The sequence below is a fragment of the Hemitrygon akajei genome, chromosome 12 (assembly GCF_048418815.1).
Source record: "Hemitrygon akajei chromosome 12, sHemAka1.3, whole genome shotgun sequence".
NCBI classification, from domain to species: Eukaryota; Metazoa; Chordata; class Chondrichthyes; order Myliobatiformes; family Dasyatidae; genus Hemitrygon; species Hemitrygon akajei.
Genome location: NC_133135.1, coordinates 40713570 through 40733987, shown reverse-complemented (window position 1 = coordinate 40733987; position 20418 = coordinate 40713570). Strand labels below are relative to the sequence as shown.

The window sequence follows — 20418 nt, the reverse complement described above, 5'->3', positions numbered from 1 at the left end:
GTTATTTATTTAATTGGATTCTCTTTATCTAGTTTTAGGACCAGATGATCTTCAAGTATACTGTGCCCACCTGGGTGAGCTATATAAAGATATGTCAGAGATTTCAGGATCTTCTCTCAATCCAAATTCTAGATTGGGTAATAAATCCATCCTTGAGCACTTGTAATGAGGAATTAACAAAAAGGATGGAGGAAGAAATGATTTCATTACAAAATGACTTTGAACTGAAGTGGAGGTTCAAAATAAATCACCAAGACATTTGATTGCAGAAAGAAATCTCTAAATACTATTCTGCACTGTGGATAAAGATCAAGATGTTCTTTATTGCCCTTCCAACATCGTATTTTGCAGAGTGCAGTTTCACTAGCAGTCTTCCAATGTCTCTCAAAGCAACAGAACAGGGTCCAAATTACTGAATGTAGGAATCCGAAACTCCTTCTCACTGGCATTCAACCTGAAGTTGAGAAGCTGATATCAATGCACTTTGATGTGTGATGAGCAAACCAGGTGGAGATGGGGTCCAGAGTTGACCCCCCTGTGAACTATGCTGCCAAAGAGAGAGAGAAGAGGGGGAAGGTCTCCTGCTGCAGATTCTGATAATGAAAGAGAGAGAATGATTTAGCATTATGGCTTCTTCGATAATTGTTTACTTTTGCTCCAAGGACACTTTTGCCTGCTTGTGTAGATTCCTGCTGAGACAGCAAGGCGGTGCCAGGTGATGGGCGTGATGGACGGCTGGTACCCCGGCAGGGGAGATAAAAGCAAGTCTGCTGAGACACAGGCAGCCACGCCACGGAACACTGAAAGAGCGTTGTGCACCCACAGGGAGGTGGGGGTTTGGAGGATCGATTCAGGGGAATCGATCAGAGGCTCACAGTGTGTGAAGGCAGACCGGTGGGGGCTTGTGTGTGTGTCCACCCTCGCCTGGGTGACAGTCTGAAGAACAGTCTGGCCTGGTACGGAGGGGTCACAGTCAGTGACCACAACAGGACAAGAAGACAATGGAAGGTTTGCCTGCTGCAACTGCTCACCTCTCTCGCTCTCTCTCTCTCTCCCTCCCAATGGTACAACAGCAACTACCTCGACAAACTAAACTGAACTGAACTCTGCATCATCTTAAGACTATTCATTTACCCCTAGACTTCGATAAAGCAAACACAAGGAAATCTGCAGATGCTGGAAATTCAAACAACACACACAAAATGCTGGTGGAACACATCAGGCCAGGCAGCATCTATGAACGGAAGTTAGAGAAGTCAATGTTCATGCCATCAGGTTGGAGGCTACCCAGCCAGTATACAAGGTGTTGTTCCTCCAACCGGAGTTTGGATTCATTTTCATAGAGGAGGCCATGGATAGACATATCAGAATGGGAATGGGACGTGGAATTAAAATTTGTGGCCACTGGGAGATCCTGCTTTCTCTGGCTGACCAAGCGTAGGTGTTCAGTGAAACGGTCTCCCAGTCTGCGTCGGGTCTCACCAATATATAAAAGGTCACACCGGGAGCACCGGATGCAGTATACCACACCAACCGACTCACGAGTGAAGTGTCGCCTCACCTGGAAGGACTGTCTGGGGCCCTGTATGGTGGTGAAGGAGGAAGTGCAAGGGCAGGTGTAGCACTTGTTCCGCTTACAAGGACAAGTTCCAGGAGGGAGATCGGAGGGAAGGGATGGGGGGGGGGGATAAGTGGACAAGGGAGTCGCGGAGTCAAAATGAATCCAAACTCCAGTTGGAGGAACAACACCTTATATACCGGCTGGGTAGCCTCCAACCTGATGGCATGAACACTGACTTCTCTAACTTCTGTTAATGTGCCTCCTCCCCTTCTTACCCCATCCCTAACATATTTAGTTGTTTGCCTGTTCTCCATCTCCCTCTGGTGCTCCCCCCCTCCTCTTTTTCCCAAGGCCTCCCGTCCCATGATCCTTTCCCTTCTCCAGCTCTGTATCACTTTCGCCAATCACCTTTCCAGCTCTTAGCTTCATCCCACCCCCTCCGGTCTTTTCCTATCATTTTGCATTTCCCCCTCCCCCCACTACTTTCAAATCTCTTACTATCTTTCCTTTCAGTTAGTCCTGACAAAGGGTCAGCCCGAAACGTCGACAGTGCTTCTCCTCATAGATGCTGCCTGGCCTGCTGTGTTCACCAGCATTTTGTGTGTGTTGTTTGGACTTCGTTAGAGCTTGGTTTTGATTCCTATATCTACACTTCTGTATATATCCTTGCTAACCTGTTTTATATATATATTTGCATTTTATAGTACTGTGTTATTTAGTTTACTAATAAACACTTTTAGTTACAGTACCACCAGACTCCAACGTATTATTCCATTTCTGCTGGTTTGGTAACCCGGTCACGGGGAACGTGACAGCACCAAGCCCATCCATCACATTGAAAGGTAAGAGAGCAAAGTATTGAAGAGTTGGACTCCTAATGTATGCTCTAAGATTGTTGAGAAAACTATTTTTACTATAATTAAAGAAAATTTATTTGCAGCTTTAAATAAATCTTAATAATATTTGGATTTCTTTGTCACTGCTTTGATTTTGTAGTTCTGACTTTCTTTCACTATGTATCATGAATCAAAATTCTTTATAGATTTTTAAGTAATGGCCAGAAAGGGAGATGAGTGTGTTGGGGATGTGGTCTGGGAGCCAAGGAGTCAGTAATCTAAAAAATGTTTGGCAACTACTGTTTAGAATCTTAACAGTCTAGTTCAGTTGTTAGAAGCACATTTTTTCTCATCTTGAAGATAACCACAAAGAACCAAGACACCTCCACAGTCCTATTTGGAAAATATGTAACCAGTTTAAGTTTTTACTCCATTTGTTGGCAGTACATTTATATAAACCCTGCTTTAAAAATGCAGCCTTCAAAATAGTAATACCTGCTCATCACCTCAATCAATCACATACAGCATGGAGATGCTATTATAACTGAGGTCAGTGTTGTAACTTAGCAGTGGGTGGGTGGTGACAGTGATGGCTGAAAAAAAATGGTAAAGTCACTGCGGTGGGGGGCAAATTATGCTGTGCAGATACAATTTTTCTTAACTAACATAACTCTATTAGAGAAATTTTTAAAACTCATACACTTAATTATAACTGAAAACACTCAATTTTGCCAAATAGTTGTAATATTGAAGTGCATTCAAAAATTCAATTAATCACACCAAATCCATTAAAGGAAACATGCTATTTCTGAAATTACTGCTTCTAGTCTAACATGCCTTTGTCAATATGCTCATCTCAGATCACTATCTTATGATAAAAATTACTTTTCAGTCAATTTGAAAATGTTTTGCATTTATTTGATTTATTTACATTTCAAAATATGGAATTATATAAATTTAGCTTGGATGTGGACTTTAGTTGCCATGGACTGATTGGGCCACAGTACCTGTTTCCGTGCTATATGACTACATCTCTAACAAGTAATTCCCAATATTAAGTATATCATTAGCGGTCAAAATCAGGCACCTCATGAAAAATCGGAGCTTAAAACTTATTCAAAATGCTGGTGGAACACAGCAGGTCAGGCAGCATCTATAAGGAGAAGCACTGTTGACGTTTCAGGCCGAGACGTCGACAGTGCTTCTCCTTATAGATGCTGCCTGGCCTGCTGTGTTCCACCAGCATTTTGTGTGTGTTGTTTGAACTTCCAGCATCTGCAGATTTCGTGTTTGCGCTTAAAACTTATTGCCTATATTTGCTGCCCCAAGGAACTGGTAATTACCAAAACAAGCATTGTACAGTATTCAGCAGAATACTTAACAAATTAGCAGCAGTTGATATTACTCTGAAGCTTAGAGTATTTGTCAAACAAATGAAATGCTTTTGCACAGTTTAAAAGAAGAGTTTCATCCATTATGCTGGGAGGCTGGTCAAGAACGTTCAGTTGCTTGGCATTCAAGATATGGTAGCAAATTGGATTGGACATTGGCTTTGTGGGAGAAGAGGGTTAGTGGTAGTAGAAGGTTGCCTCTCTGATTTGTGGCCTATGACTTGTGGTGTACCGCAGGGATCGGTGCTGGGTCCTTTGTTGTCCTTTATATCAATGATCTGGATAATAATGTGGTTAACTGGATCAGCAAATTTGTGAACGACACCAAGATTGGGGATATAGTGGGCAATGAGGAACAAAGATAGAGAGGAGAATGAATACAGGTATACAAAACGATGAGGGATATAGATAAAGTAAATGCAAGCAGGCTTTTTCCACTGAGGTTGTGTGGGTCTACAACCAGAGGTCATGGGTTAAGGGTGAAAGGTGAGAAGCTTCAAGGGAACATGAGGAGAAACTTCTTCAAAGGGTTGTCAGCGTGTGGAATTAGCAGCCACACACTGTTTAAGAAAAGTTCAGATAGGTACACAAATAGTAGGCATACAGAGGGCTATGGTTCCTAAGCAGGTCGATAGGAGTAGGCAATTTAAATCATTTTGGCATGGACTAGATGGGCCAAAGGGCCTGTGTCTGTGCTGTATGTTTCTAAAATATTCTTCTCCCATTGGATTGTTTTTTCCCCAATGTTGCACTGTTCAATTACAACAATTTTTCTAGATACAGGATATTCCAAGATTTTTTTCCCCCTGAGATAATAATTTTCTGTGTGTTTGTTTAAATAATTACATCCTAAAGTCTTTTATTGAAAGAATTAAATCAATTCTTCACCTCCCATTGCAGCACCAAGGCTCCCTCTTCGAAGTTTTGCATCATCTTCACTGAATTGGTGTAGGACTTTAGAAACTTTTCCTGATGAACAGTCAAGATCGGGATTGCTCAATTTCCTGAAAAGCCATGGAGAGGATCCAGAAAGCTCTGCCTGTCAAAAGAATATTTTGTTTTTAGAATCAAGTATGAGTCCAGCATTTTTCAATTCAATTATCACAACAAGCAAACTCACATGCCATAGAGCAACAAGTCTTTTTCGAAAAAAATGTCAATTTCGATGATGATTAGATTGAGAGATCAATTTAAGAGATTAGAATTAATTGAGATCAATAAAAGGCAGCAGCAGTTATATCTATACATGTAACAGAAATGGATGCGTTTGTCATGATGTGTTAATTGGAGAAGACACACAAATTTCTCCTATGCATATCAGTTTTAGAAAAGACAGTAATAAACCAGAGACATTTTTAATCAAGTGGGATTGTTCCTGGCAGTAGGAGTGAGTATGAATGTAAAAACAGATGCAGTCACAAACAGAGGATATTGCACAAGTTACTCACCACAATACAAGCTAGCGTTGTTAGATTTAAAGGAATGACTCTGCTGTCCATTATTGCAAAAAACAGATAAATGGAGGGTGTAACCACTGTGTCCTCAACACAACTTAAAATGGGTATTTGTGCCTCTACTTTCTCTTTAACAATAAACTTAGAAACTCAGATATGATGCAAATTATTAAAGGGTTTTATTTATGCATATTAATCTAATAATCAGATTTACTTCAAAATAAACTTATTATTAAGGTACATATATGTCACCATATACTGCCCTGAGATTCATTTTCTTGTGGGCATTCATGTAAACGTAAAGAAACGCAATGGAATCAATGAAAAACTGCAAAGATAGATAACAACCAACATGCAAAAGACAAACTGTAAATTCAAAATGGAAAAGATAATAATAAGGGTGTCACGGTATCACAACGCTATTACAGCTCAGGTGGAGTTCAGAGTTCAATCTCAATGTCCTCTGTAAGGAATCTGTATGTCCCTCCTGTGAAGTACATGGGTTTCTCCCATTTCCTCCCACAGTCCAAAAGGCATGCCTGGTAGGTTAATTAGTTATTGTAAATTATCCCATGATTAGGTTAGGGTTAAGTCTGGGTTGTTGATGGTTGTTAGACAGTGCATCTCGGAGGATCAGAAGGGCCTATTCCATGATGTATCTCTAAATAACAAAGTATAAGTAAAATAAATATTGAGCATGAGACGAAGAGTCCTTGAAATTGATTTCATATGTTTTGGGATCAGTTCAGTATTGGGGTGAGTGAACTTATGCCCTCTTGTTCAAGAGTCTGCTGGTTGAGGGGTAATAACTGTTATTGAAACTGGTGGTGTAGGACCTGAGGCTCCTGTACCTGCTTTCTGATGGCAGCAGTGATAAGACAGCATTGCCTGGACGGTGGGAATCCTTGATAATGGATGATTTCCTGAGACAGCACTCCTTGTAGATGTGCTCAATGATGGGGAGGGTTTTACCCATGATGGACTGGGCTGTATCCACTTTTTGTAGGCTTTTCCATTCAAGGGAATTGATGTTTCCATACTAGGACATGATGCAACCAGGCAATATACTTTCCATTGCTCATCAATGGAAGTTCATCATTGTTTTAGACGTTATGCTAAATCTTCGCAAACCTTTAAGTAGAGGCACTGCTGTAAAAGGTGCTTGTGTGCTGGACCTAGGACACATCCTCTGAAATAATAATGCAGAGAAATTCACAGTTGCTGATCTTCTCCATCCCCATATCCTGATGAGACCTAGCTTATGGACCTTTGGTTTCCTCCTTCCAATAGCCAGCTCTTTGGTTTTGCTAACTTTCAGAGAGAGGTTGTTGCGGTACCTTCTTCCTGATGGCAGAAGGGAGAACAGAGCATGACCTGGGTGGTGGGAGTCCCTGATGATGGATGCTGCTTTCCTGTGACAATGCTCTGTGTAGATGTGCTCAATTGTGAAGAGAGCTTTATCCATGCTGGGCAAGGCTGTATCCACTACTTTTTATAGGATTTTCTATTCAAGGGCATTGGCGTTACCATATCAGGCTGTGATGCAGTTAGTCAAATATGCTCTCCACCACACATCTATAGAAGTTTGTCAAAGTTTTAGATGTCATGCCAAATCTTCTCAAACTCCTAAGGTAGTAGAAGCATTGCTGTGCTTTCTTTGTAATTGCACTCACATGCCAAGACCAGACAGATCCTCTGAAATGATAACACTGAGGAATTTAAAGTTGCTAACCCTCTCCACCTGCGACTTCCTGATGAGGAATGGCTCAAGGTCCACTGGTTTCCTCCTGTTGTAGTTAATAATCAGCTCCTTGGTCTTGCTGACATTGAGTGAGAGGTTGTTGCTGTGACACCACTCAGTCACAGGATCATCAGGGGCTGTGCAAGCTTGATCCCTTGATGGTCAAAGCAATCATAGAAGACTGAGTTCATCTGGAAGCAAAGCTCATTGTCACCTATGTTGCTTAATTTTACTTCATTCAGTGAAAGATTCCATGGGGAAACATTTGTCTCTAATTGTTTTCATAAAGTCTGTGACAACCATGGTGTACTCATTTGAGTCCTTGAACACTGCCTGGTCCATTGATGTGAAGCGATTCCATAGCAGCTCCTGCCTCCCATGTCCAGCTCTTTGTTCTTTCGCCTCTGCCTGTGTGCAAGTTGGAGAAGGACAGCCAAATGATCAGATTTCCCAAAATGTGCTCCAGGCATGGAACGGTAGGCATTCGCCATCTTAGTACAAGGGAGCACTAATATGTTGGAAACTCTGGGCAGGGATTTCTTCAAACAAACCTGAATAAAATCCCTATGATATGAAATGCGTCAGGATAGATTGTTTCTTGTTTGGAGATGGCATCAAGCAACATCTCAAACGTTTGATCATAGTGAACCACTGGTGGTATGTAAACTGCAGTCGAATTATGGAGGACTTAGAACAGACAGTAATAGAACAGATGGCATTTGATCGTTAGGTGTTCAAGGTCAAGGATTATGAGTTTGACAAAACAGCCACATCACAGCACCACAAAGAGTTTATTATGAAACAGACACCTCCACCTTTTGCCTTTTATGAATCAACAGCTAATCTATTCTGTGCTTTGAGAAGCCTTCAGGACTGATCACCATATCTTGTGATTTCTGAGTAAGCCATGTCTTGGTAAAACACAGAACACAAAACACAACAATTTCTCAAACCCCTTCGATACACCGATCTTACCCTCAGGTCCTCAATTTAATTCTCCAGCAACTGCACGTTTGCTAACAAGATGCTGGGTATAGGAGTCCTCATTCCTCTGTATTTCAGCCTTCACCTCCCCCCACCAACCCACCTCGCTTCAGACCATGACAGTGAACATTCATCTACTTAAAGGCGCCATACCTGATAGCTTAAGAGTTAAGTCTGGTGAATCCTTCTGAAGATCCTGAACTCTGCAATTCACTAAGTAGATTTAAAAGGACAGTGCTTAAAGGCAAATTACATACTACAACTTGCAGTAGAGTAATCCAAAAGGGGTATATTTGGAACAATTGCATCTAGTCTGCAGAACGTTGACGTGGTTCACCAACATCATCTTGCGCAACGCCTTACTCAATTTTTAATAATGAAGCCTCCAATTACTTACTCCTCAGTACTTTTGCTTCAAATCTGACTGGTATTGTAGTCCTTGCTGGACTATATTTGGGGGCCTTGCTTCTAGTACGAACATAGCATGTACACAACTTACTACCCCTAACATATATGTCTTTGAAACCAGACAACCCAGAAGAAACATATGCAGTCATGGGGAGAACATGCAAACTCCTTACAGACAGCAATGTGAATTGATCCCTAGTTGCTCACGATGAAAAGCATTGCACTAACTGCTATGCTACTGTATCACCCTCTTGTAAGTTGAAGTGCCCGTGTTCTTAACTGAAAGGAATCAATATCTTATCATTATACATGTGCCAGAATTATCAAATGTGAAGATAAAGTTACAAATTTTTTGATTAGCACTGGAGAAATTAATAACATCTTTCAAATCACAAATTATATAACTGAAAATCACAATTCATACCTTTAAGAGACATGGTGAAAAGCATTTCTTTTCCGAAAATACATTCAGAACACAGTTTTATGGAATGGAGAGCATAAAAGCAGGAGTAACTTCTAAACAGGGTTAAATGACATGCAAAATGGAGCAATTGTACATTTGGCAGCATTTAGGCTCAAGAACATTAAATGGCGTGAAATAGCAACTTCAGAAGAATAAACAGAATGTTAAAATGGACAAAGTGATAACACAGTGATATATTTTGGTAGGCAAAGAAATCCAAAGTAAACTGGATAGATACATTTCAAAAGGAGGGTACAACAATTAGGACGTCAGAGTGGTGGTTGGAGATTGCATGTCTTATCACCTGTGAGGCAAATTAGGTATCTACTTATTCGTTACTCAGATTTTACTTCAAACTTTCCAACATTCTTTCACAAAAATCACTCCCTTAACAAGCCTTTACATCCCCAAATAAATGGAATCTTGCTTTATAAACACAGCATCTTATATAAAAGCATTTTGCAGGATTTGAACAAAAATAATTGATCCCACATTTCTGTGGCTTGGCATCTCCTATATTTCAGAAAGCTGAAGCAAAGTAATATTCAGAAACTGTCTCAATAAAAGGTCCAAATCTGAGAATAAATCAGCGATATGAGATACTGCAGTATCATGCGGCTCTCCAATCATAAACTTTTTTCTTACTCCTCAAATACAAACAACTACCACAAAACCTGAACATTTAATCTATTCTATTAGCTATACTGCTGTTAAAGAGACAACTTTAGTTTTCTTCTACAACCCCTTATGGTCTGGAAAAACAATACAGACACCTCACTCCTTTTCATCAGGTAATACACACACCACAGCAGACTACCTACTTCCATCATACATTTCACCCACTATTTTCTCCACCTCTCAACCACCATCACCGCACTCAGCAACATCCCATGCTAATGAGCTCCTTCCACCTGTTGAAGAGAATAGATTCGTTTATTACAAACTCCGTATACATCAAAAATAACAAAATTAAAGCAAGAAACAAATCTGACCATGATTCAAAGTTTAGTTTAAAGGTTGGTTTCCTAGATCCCATCTTCAAACAGCGAGGAGGTAGAAGGTGGGGATGTTGCAATCATGGTTTTTTATAAAAAATATTCAATCTTCTAGCATCAAAATAATAATCAAAAGTTATCATACAGATGTTATCAGGTAGTGTCTTCAGTTGGTCAATCATATGGCTTTATCAATTAAACATCCAGTGACATGAAGTCTACTTCCTCAGATCATTTGACTTCAGAATACCACTGTCAACCTGGAATGCAGAATTAAAATGTGCAGCCCTTTCTGCAACTGCCTGAAAGCATCAAACTTAAATGTTCAATTTGTTAAGGTGCTAGGCTTGTGATGCTAATAGTGTGGTATGAACTGGCCAACTTGCAAAACAAGCTGACTGCGGAAATAGAATTATGTGATGTCATACGAGCAACACACTGCAACACCAAAGATCATGAGATTTTTCAGACCTTATGAGAATCGAGCAAGGTAGTGCTGTGGAAAAAGATCAGTCATATTCTTGCTGAGAAGCAGCAGAGATACAAGGGACCTTATGGTATACACTTGCTTCTATTTCTGACGTTCTTCAGCAGCATACTTAAGAGCATTATAGATAGTACATTAGACATGTTGTACAGCAAGAAAATCTGTTATACAGTGTATTTGTTTATTCTCAATCACATACCAAGATACAGTGAAAATTGTTTGTGTGCAATCCAGACAGACCATTCTGTACATATGTACATTGAAGTAACAAAAATAAAAACAGAATGCAGAAAATGTGTAAAAGTACCAGCTACCTCCCATCTGTGTAATCCCACCATCTGCAGGGACAAGAGGATTGCCATAGGTGAATGGAAGTAAAACCCTTCTTTATAATATTAAATTATTATCATGTTCATTAAAATGCTATCAAACTACCAGGATAAATGTACTTACAGTACAGCTTTCACCCAGGGGTGAATGGGATCTAGAACTTGCCATTTCAAAAAAAAATGCAGTGCAGGAACAATTAAAAAGTACTTGTCTGGATCCTTGAAGAGCTCTGATCATGGTGCTATAAGGTAGGATAAGGCCGGAGGGCTTTTTTCTGATCAGCACAGAATCAATAGGATAGACAGGCAGACAGACAGACATACCCTCTTTCAGTTGTTATGCCCGCAGCCCCCGCCTTTGTGAGAATCGCAAGAGCACTAGTGGGTTGGGTCAGAGGACCCAGGAAATGGGAGAGAGATGTGCAGAATGCCTCGTTCCCCGGCGATGCAAAGTAACGCGACATTGGCCATTGTCTCTTGGAGACACATTTGTGGATTGGGGACTATGCTACGTGCAAGCCCTTGGGCAAAGTGGGCTGGTTGAGAGAGAGATTGCATCACCCCCAACCTGATTGACATCTACTACCCTGCGAGTCAGGATAAAAAGAGGGGCTGTAGGGACGGCCCCTCAGACGCACCAGAAGAAACGCTAGCAATCCCGTAATAGCGGGAAGCCACTTGAAGGAAGCCACGTGCGTTCGGTTCCCTTGCCTGGGAGCCGGTGGCTGGTACCACGGAAAGCGATTTTTGAACTAACAACGGGGAACCAACTCCCCCGACTCAGCGGATTGGCCTCATGAAAGACACGGGCAAGTTTGAGACTGTCTCTCTCTACAACCCACAAAGCTGCATATTTAATGACAATTGACTTTTATTGGTTCAACGGACAATACAGTATCCCCTAGACAAACGATAGAGTTATTTCTTATTGATGATTATGATTATACCCGCGCTTTTAGATTGAGTATTGACGACATATATTATCTGAATGTTTGTATTAATCTTATTTTTGTGCCCCTTTATAAATAAAGACTTTTAAAAATAGTACCATCAGACTTCAACGGACCTCTCTATCTTTGCTGGTAAGTGACCCAGTTACGGGGTACGTAACACAGTGTTGTAAGTTTTCATACTCTGACAGACATAGCAGCACAATTCTTGGTGAGAAAAAGTAGTTTTGTATTGAAGTAGTTTCCTTTTGGGCAGAATGCATCAAAGTATTCAGAGCTGTGTGTCAGACATGGCTCTAAGCAGCACTAGGGCCCCACAGGGGACTGTATGGCTCCCTTCCTGTTTAACCTGTATACCTCAGACTTTAGATTCAACTGTGTAATGTCATCTACAGAAATTCACTGATGACTCAGCAATAGTTGGGTGAGAGGAAAGGTGGATGAATACAGCGCCCTGGTGGAGGACTTTATCAAATGAAGCAAGCTGAATCATCTGTAGCTCAGCATCAATAAGACAAAGAAGATGGTGATGGACTTTAGGAAGACTAAGCCTGCACTGATCTCTGTAACCTTTGATGATGAGGACTTACAAGTACCTGGGGGTGCACCTGGATGACAGACTTGAGTGGAGTGCCACCGCAAAGGTCGTATACAAGAAGGGCCAGAGTTGCCTCTACTTCCTGAAGGGACTGAGGCCCTTTGGAGTATGCAGACCTTTCCTTCACATGTTCTATCAGTCTGCTGTCACCAGTACACAGTAGTGTGCTGGGGCAATTGCATCAATACGGGTGATGCTAACAGGTTCAATAAACTGATTAGAAAGGGCTGGCTCTGTTTTAGGAGTTAAACTGGACACACTGGAGGCTGTAGTAGAACAAAGGGCCCTACAGAAAAACCTGGCAATTCTGGACAGTGTTTCTCACTCTCTGCATGCCACCTTGGCCAAACAGAGGAGCACTTTTAGTAATAAACTAAGACAACTGAGCTGCTCCAAAGAGCACTATGAGGTCATTCTTACTCTTGGCCAATAGATTCGATAATGAGTTGACCTATAGCTGGGGAAGTGATGACCCCCTCATGTTAGACTGTTGTAACTTATTTTTTATTCTTTGGATTTTATCTCTTCTAACATTTGTATATCTGTGCACTTGTAATGCTATTGTGACACTGCAATTTCCTTTGCGATAATAAAGTATTGTCAATCTATTCTACAGGCAATGAAGTACTTTCTGCAGTATAGTGACTAATACAATGTCAAGAAATGGGACAATCAATTTATGCATAGTAAAGCCCCACTAAATTGACACCACAAAATCTACTTTAATTAAGTTAATTACAGGATGGCACTTGAGGGATAAGTTATGGCCTGGAAACTTAAAGCAGTCCAATACTTATGTTTTGAATAAAGTTACAATTCCAAAGGGTGATATCAAACTATATTTGGCTTGCTACCCACATTGATTTGTTACCGTCCCCACTCTTAGATGGGCTGGATGGAATGGTCTGAATGAGTTGGCTATCTATTACAAAGAGGTCTTTAGTAAGTAGTAATTTGCTGCCAGGGGCCCTGACCCTGATTGCCCTGGGGGGGGGGGGGGGGGTGCGTGCGTGCGTTTGTTTGTTTACTGATTGAGATGCAGCACAGAATAAGCATAGCTTTTCACAGCAGGCTGGTCTGGGAATGGAGCACTATCTGTTGTTAAACCTGTTTTTTAAGCAACTTTTAATGTCTCTGATATTGACGGCATTCAAAATTAAGATTTTAATTAACTTCTCAATTATACTATCACATTTAATCTACTGGAATTAATTGGAGTGGCTGCTCTTGTGTTGGTAAAAGATGGAAAAACGTAGATTCTCTATCATCGTCAAATCAATTTGCTTTATAATAGCAAGTGGACAGGAAATTCCAGATAGAGCTCAGTGGCATCACTCACATGTATCGTTCATGGATTCTATTCCAATTTCAAGTATCTGGAGCATCTTACCCAAACTGAGCACTGAGGAATATACTATCAGTGGATATGTTAAACCAAAACTGGTCTGCTATCATAATTGAACACATTAAAGTCCTGGGCTCAAAACAGGTCCACTTAAATCTATAAAATCAGATACTAGCTGCATTTAAAAAGGTGTGTCTCATCTGTGTTCTTGGAAGAAAACTGTACTGCACTGAACAACTGTGCTACCACCTGTGTTTTCTTTCCAAACTTCAATATACCTAGGATTATGAGCATTGCCTGCAAAGCCTTACACATTTGTTGCACCATTCAATGTTGCTAATTGTCCAAATCAACCTCAATTTCTATAGTATCCTTAAGTACCTTTTTCTTCCTTTGTATTCAGAATAACATATCAAAATAGTCCATTCCTAGGGCATGAATTTCACAGATTTACCAAGTCTCTTAGAGAAAACTTTTCCCTTGAACTCAGATTTGTATTCTGGAAGACTAAAATTCCATGAATCCATCGTCTGATTGTTCAGAAATTTTGACAGCTCATCAGGTGACCTTTTCATACTCCCATTAAACACCATGAGACGTTGTTTCCGTGCTCCTTATAAGCATACTAGGGCCATGATTCCAGTCATGGGTGTAGAGAGAGTAGAGCAGTGGGTTAAGCATGCATTCTTGAGGTGCACCTGTGTTGACTGTCAGCAAGGAGATGTTATTTCCAATCCACAGAAAGAAAACCTGTGAGCATTCACCTTATTGAAATAAGGATCAAAATAAGCTGCAGAGAATTGTAAACTCAGTCAGCCCCATCATGGCATCATACCCCTCCATAGTATCCTGGACATCTTTATGGAGGGTGCCTCAAAAAAAAATGGCATCCATCATTAAGGACCGCCATCACCAGGACATGCCCTGTTCTCATTGCTACCATCAGGAAGGAAGTACAGGAGCATGTGTTACGTACCCCGTAACTGGGTCACTTACCAGCAAAGATAGAGAGGTCTGTTGAAGTCTGATGGTACTATTTTTAACAGTATTTATTGATAAAAAAATAAACAAAATAATGTCAATGCAAACATGCAGATAGTATATGTCGTCGATACTAAATCTAAAAGCGCGGGTATAATAATAATCAATAAGAAATAGCTCTATCGTTGTCCAGGGGATAATGTATTGTCCGATGGAAATATAAAAGTCACTCAGTTCATTCAAGCTGCAGCTTTTGGGTTGGAGAGAAAGACGGGTTTAAAACTTGCCCATTCCTTTTATGATGTCAATCCTTCGAGAGTCGTTGGGAGTTGGTTTCCCCGTTGTTAGCTAAAAACCTTTCGGCCATGGAAAAGGGCCCACCGATTCCAAGGCAAATGGAACCAGACGCACGTGGCCTTTCCCCTGGTTTCTTGCTATTACGGGATCGCTGGTGTTTCTTCTGGTGCGTCTGAGGGGCTGTTCCCACAGACCCTTTTTTAATCCTGACTCACAGGGTCTCAGATGTCAATCAGGTTGGGATAATGCAATCCCTCCACTATCCTCCCCCTCGTTTCATTGCCTGGGGCGTCGATGCATCGTACAGGATGCAATACACAAGTCCGTCTCCAAGAAACAATAGCTGGCATCAATGGGTCCGCCTCTCGGAGGCCAAGACACATTCCAACGACTTGTGGATTCTGCATGTCATTCTCTCATTTCCTGGGTCTCCTGAATGGACTCAATAGTGATCTTGCAATTCTCACAAAGGAGGGGGCTACCCCGCACCCCTCGGCCCCTCCGAGCTGTGGTACATTCATAACACATGAAAGCACACACTCAATAATTCAGGAACAGCTTTTTCCCCCCTCTAACATTCAATTTCTAAATGGACATTGAACACAAGATTATCTCAATACATCTTATTTTTGCACTACCCTTGGAAGTTTTCATGTTTCATTGTTTTACAACATTGAATCTCAGCAGATTTAATTTGGCTTTTTTTGAGACTGATCAACAGAAAAAGACCATGTCAAAAATGAAAAACGATCTCTACAAAGTGATCTAAATTAATTACAAATATAAAACAGAAAATAATTGATTGCATAAATATTCACCCCCTTCAAGTCAATATTTAGCAGATACACCTTTTGCAGCAATTAAAGCCTTGAGTCTGTGTGGATAGAGCTCTATCAGCCTTGCACATTTGAACTCTGCAATTTTCCCCCATTATTCTTTATGAAACTGTTCAAGCTCTGTCAGATTGCATGGGGATCATGAGTGGACACCCCTTTTCAAGTCCAGCCACAAATTCTCAATTGATTTGAGATCTGGACTCTGACTTGGCCACTCCACGACATTAACTTTGGTTGTTTTTTAAGCCATTCCTGTGTAGCTTTGGCCCTTGCTTGGGGTCATTGTATTGCTGGAAAACAAATCTTCTCCAAAGTGGCAGTTTTCTTGTCGACTGCATCATGTTTTCCTCCAGGATTTTCCTGTATGTTGCTGCATTAATTTTACCCTCTACCTTCACAAGCCTTTCAGGGCCTGCTACAGTGAAGCATCCCCACAGCATGATGCAGCCACCACCAGGCTTCATAGGAAGGACAAGGTGTTTTTGATGACGTGCTGTGTTTGAATTACACCAAACATAGTGTTTAGTCTGATGGCCAAAAAGCTAAATTTTCATTTCATCAGCGCATAAAACCTTCTTCCAGCTGATTTCAGAATCCCTCACATGACTGCTGGCAAACTCTAGCCAAGATTTAATGTGAATTTTTTCTTTCACCCCCAAAAGTGGCTTTACTTTTGCCACTCTCCCATTAAACTGCAATTGGTGAAGCACCGGACAACAGTTGTTGTATGCCCAGTCTCTCCTATCTCAGCTGCTGAAAATTGAAACTCATCCAGAGTTAGAAACATAGAAACATAGAAAACCTACAGCACAATACAGGCCCTTCGGCCCACAAGGTTGTACTGAACATGTCCCTACCCTAGAAATTACTAGGCTTACCTATAGCCCTCTATTTTTTTTAAGCTCCATGTACCTATCCAAAAGTCTCTTAAAAGACCCTATCATATCCACCTCCACCACCTTTGCCAGCAGCCCATTCCACACACTCACCGCTGAGTACAAAACATACCCCTGACATCAGTTGTCATAGGTTTCTTGGTGCCTCCCTCACTAGTCCCCTTCTTGCACAGTCACTCAGTTTTTGAGGACAGCCTGCTCCAGACAGATTTACAGCTGTGCCATATTCTTTCCATTTCTTGATGATTGACTTAATTGTACTCCAAGGGATGTTCAGTGACTTGGTAAATTTTCTTATATTCATCTCCTAACTTGTGCCTTTCAATTACCTTTTCCTGGAGTTGCTTGGAGTGTTCTTTTGTCTTCATGATGTAGTTTTTGGCAGGACACTGACTCACCAGCAGTTGGATCTTCCAGATACAGGTGTATTTTTACAACAATCAATTGAAACATCTTGACTGCACACAGGTCTCCAAATACAGATCCCCATTTAACTAATTATGTGACTTCTAAAACTAATTGGCTGCACCAGTGATGATCTGGTGTGTCATATTAGGGGGCGTGAATACTTATGCAATCAATTATTTTGTTTTATATTTGTGATTTATTTAGATCACTTTGTAGAGTTTTCACTTTGACACGAAAGAGTCTTTTTCTGTTAATCAGTGTCAAAAAAGCCAAATTAAATCAACGGTGTTTCAAAGTTGTAGAACAATAAAACATGAAAACTTCTGGGGAGGGGGTGAATACACACACTGTAATTCATTTTTTCTGTATTATTATGTATTGCATTGTACTGTTGCCACAAAGACAACAAATTTCACAACGTAAGCTGATGATATTAAACCTGATTTGGATACTAATGTAATAAATGGGGAATAAGTTTATTGCTTTAAGATTGATATAAATCTAATAAAACAGCTTTTATATGCTGTATATCACATGTAATTAAAATGGTAACCTTAAGTTACCATTTATTCAAAATAATGTTCAAAAATGTGCAAGTTCATAAGGAAAAGAATAAAATAAAGAGTTAACATTAGGAGAACAACAAAAAATAATTCCAAATAGGAAGTTCCATATGCAGTTTATATATAGCCTTTACAATCTATTGAAGCAAACAGTTAAATAGAATACCCACTTTAAAGGCATGCACAAAGTAAAATCATAGTTGTTTTAAATGAAAAAGGACTTTTAAATAATTAAAAAGAAACCAAAATGCCATTTATAAACAAACAATTCAAATTGCTCAAATGCGAGAATGCTCTGTCAAGTGCATTACTGGAGATACAGACTCCAGATGCTTTCAAACTGTAGCTAATAACGTGACACTACAAAAATACCAGATTGATCATCAATGCATCAAAGTAGTTATTTAATGTAATCATGCCTTGTTCTTGAAAATACTTATCCTCAAAAAAGGTGCTCGAAATAAAAAAGTCAATGCTGAACAGAAAACTCTGATATGAACAAACTTCCAATAAGTTTCAACTCCAGTGATTCCAGGGCTATTCTGTTGCAAACAACTCTAAAATATCCTGACGAAGGGTCTCGGCCCGAAACGTTGACTGCGCTTCTCCCTACAGATGCTGCCTGGCCTGCTGTGTTCCACCAGCATTTTGTGTGTGTTGTTGGCTAAAATATTACTTTCATCGGATACAAAATTATATCAATAGGCCTTACAGTGACAAGATTTCATTCCAATCGGCAGGATAAACAATAAGGCTTAGATGTGAGATTGACCTCCCACATCAACAAGACAAATCTCGATTATTTTCCTCTGATCAACTCAATCGTACTTTCGATGCCTATGTCAGAATGATCTCACAAATATATTGTGCTTGTCACTGCCTCCAATAACAACCTGTAAAATCATTACACCAAAACCGGCCAATTAGTCATTCATTCTGGAATCTTTCTGGAAATATCGGTCCCAAAAAATACCAAAGTTCTCTGCAGGGTTTCAAAGACTATATTTACCATTGCAATAACATACATTAGCCTAGATCAAGAGTTTAAGACCCAAAATAGAGCTTTCAGTTAAAGATGGCACCAGAGGGCGACTTCTCCTAGCTCATTAGCAAAACGGTTAAATTCTTCCTATTCTCTATCTTCTCTAATGTCTCTATTTTCCATGGTGGATGACAGGAATGCTGATGCCAACCTCCATGTCCTTAGGAAGATAACAAAACCTATATGACCACAGGGAGAATCTGTAAGTTTTATGTGGATCTTTGTCAGCAACATAAACCAAAAGAATAGTCACAGTTTATCAGTAAAGTAGGACCTAGTTCAAAGTTATGATATTAAAATGCTAATTAAATAGCATTGGAACATCAATCGTTATAGCTTTAACCTTTATCTGGGAAATACTGAAACTGATTAAGTGTTTTAGACAGAGTGATCTTAGGGACTACAAATAATAGCAAACATGGTATGATCCAACAATTGAATGAAAAGAAACTTGGCATTTTACTCCAGCTTGCTAAAACCTATTACATTCCATTCTTTACATTATCCTCTTCAGAATCTTGTTCTATGTTCTGTACCCAATACTATATGCAAAATTAATTTCCAACAAACTGAAACTCCAAAGTACAGAATCAAATTAGTCTACCATGATTGTGTTAAATTTACAATCAGTAGATTTAACATTAAACAGATATAACTAATAGTTTTCACAATGAAACAGAATGAGACCATAATTACAAATTTAACTATGATATTCTGTGAATATCACTACAAAAAGGCCCTTGACTCTACAAGATTCAACTAGTCATGTATACATTGGAAAAGTCTCTTGCCACCGTCAACCTTCTTGAATTTGGAACAAATTCCCATCAAAATACACAAGAAGCTACAAAAGATAATTCCATCTAAACGAGCTCCATATATAGACTGACACTGAGAAATACATTTTTGTTTTTTTTTTACTTAGGGAAACACCAATCTTGTTACAACTGGCCACAAAAAACAGTGCGTACCAATGTGCACTAGAAGCATTTCCTTCAACACTGAATGAGTCAAAGCTAGTTATTGACCGTGCCCAATCTCACAACTTTAATCATAACTGTCAATGGAAATTATCACTCAAGGCAAGCTTGCATAATATCCAAACCAGGTAACCAGAACTACCCATTAAAATACCTGTAAAAACATGATTAGAAAAACACATCTAAATGGCTTTGAATGACAACTTCAACTCCTGTGGTCAAAGCTTAGCTACTTTTTGGAACTTTGTGCTTTGCTCTAGGTAGTAACCAGACTTCAAACTAATTCATTAAAATGTTCCAAAGGCATAAAAGTAGATATAATGCAAAGACTGCAAAATGGCATCATTTCCTCCAACTGGAACATCTGTACACATACCCTTCAACATTGCAACAAATGTCACTTTCTGCTTAGGCAGTGAAATATATCAAGACACTGAGAATGGATATCGCTGAAGTTCTATAAATGACATGAATTTGGAAAGTACTTGTAGAGATGGCTGGGAATTGCACAAGTAGCATCAGATAATAGACTTAAAATGAGCCAAAATAAACAAATGCAAAGGAAAACAGACTACAAATAACTAAAATTATTGAGCTGTGATCATTTATTTATAAACTTACTGAAATCACCACACCTAATTATTCATAAGATAGAAAGGTATGGAATTACAGATACGTCCAGTAGCGTGCTAATACAACAACAAGGAAAGAAGCATCTGCCAATTAAGAGGCCTTTACAAGTGTTCAGAATTCAAAGTCTACATGTTCCTGCAGGGAGAAGGGCACACTTGGCAGGCTCAGCAAATCCTCATTTATGAAAGATATTTTGAGGCTCTGGTTAAGAAAGAGATGCAAGTATACATTGTGCATGTA

General features: G+C 39.9%; 1 protein-coding gene across 2 annotated transcripts in view; it reads right to left on the bottom strand.

Moving 5' to 3' along the window:
- mast2 (microtubule associated serine/threonine kinase 2) overlaps window positions 1-20418 on the bottom strand; it is a 405044-nt gene that overhangs the window by 374031 nt on the left and 10595 nt on the right. For both annotated transcript variants that reach the window (XM_073062969.1, XM_073062970.1), the window contains exon 2: window positions 4677-4827. In XM_073062969.1, coding sequence (XP_072919070.1) covers window positions 4677-4827 — 151 coding nt within the window. The remainder of the gene's footprint in view (window positions 1-4676; window positions 4828-20418) is intronic.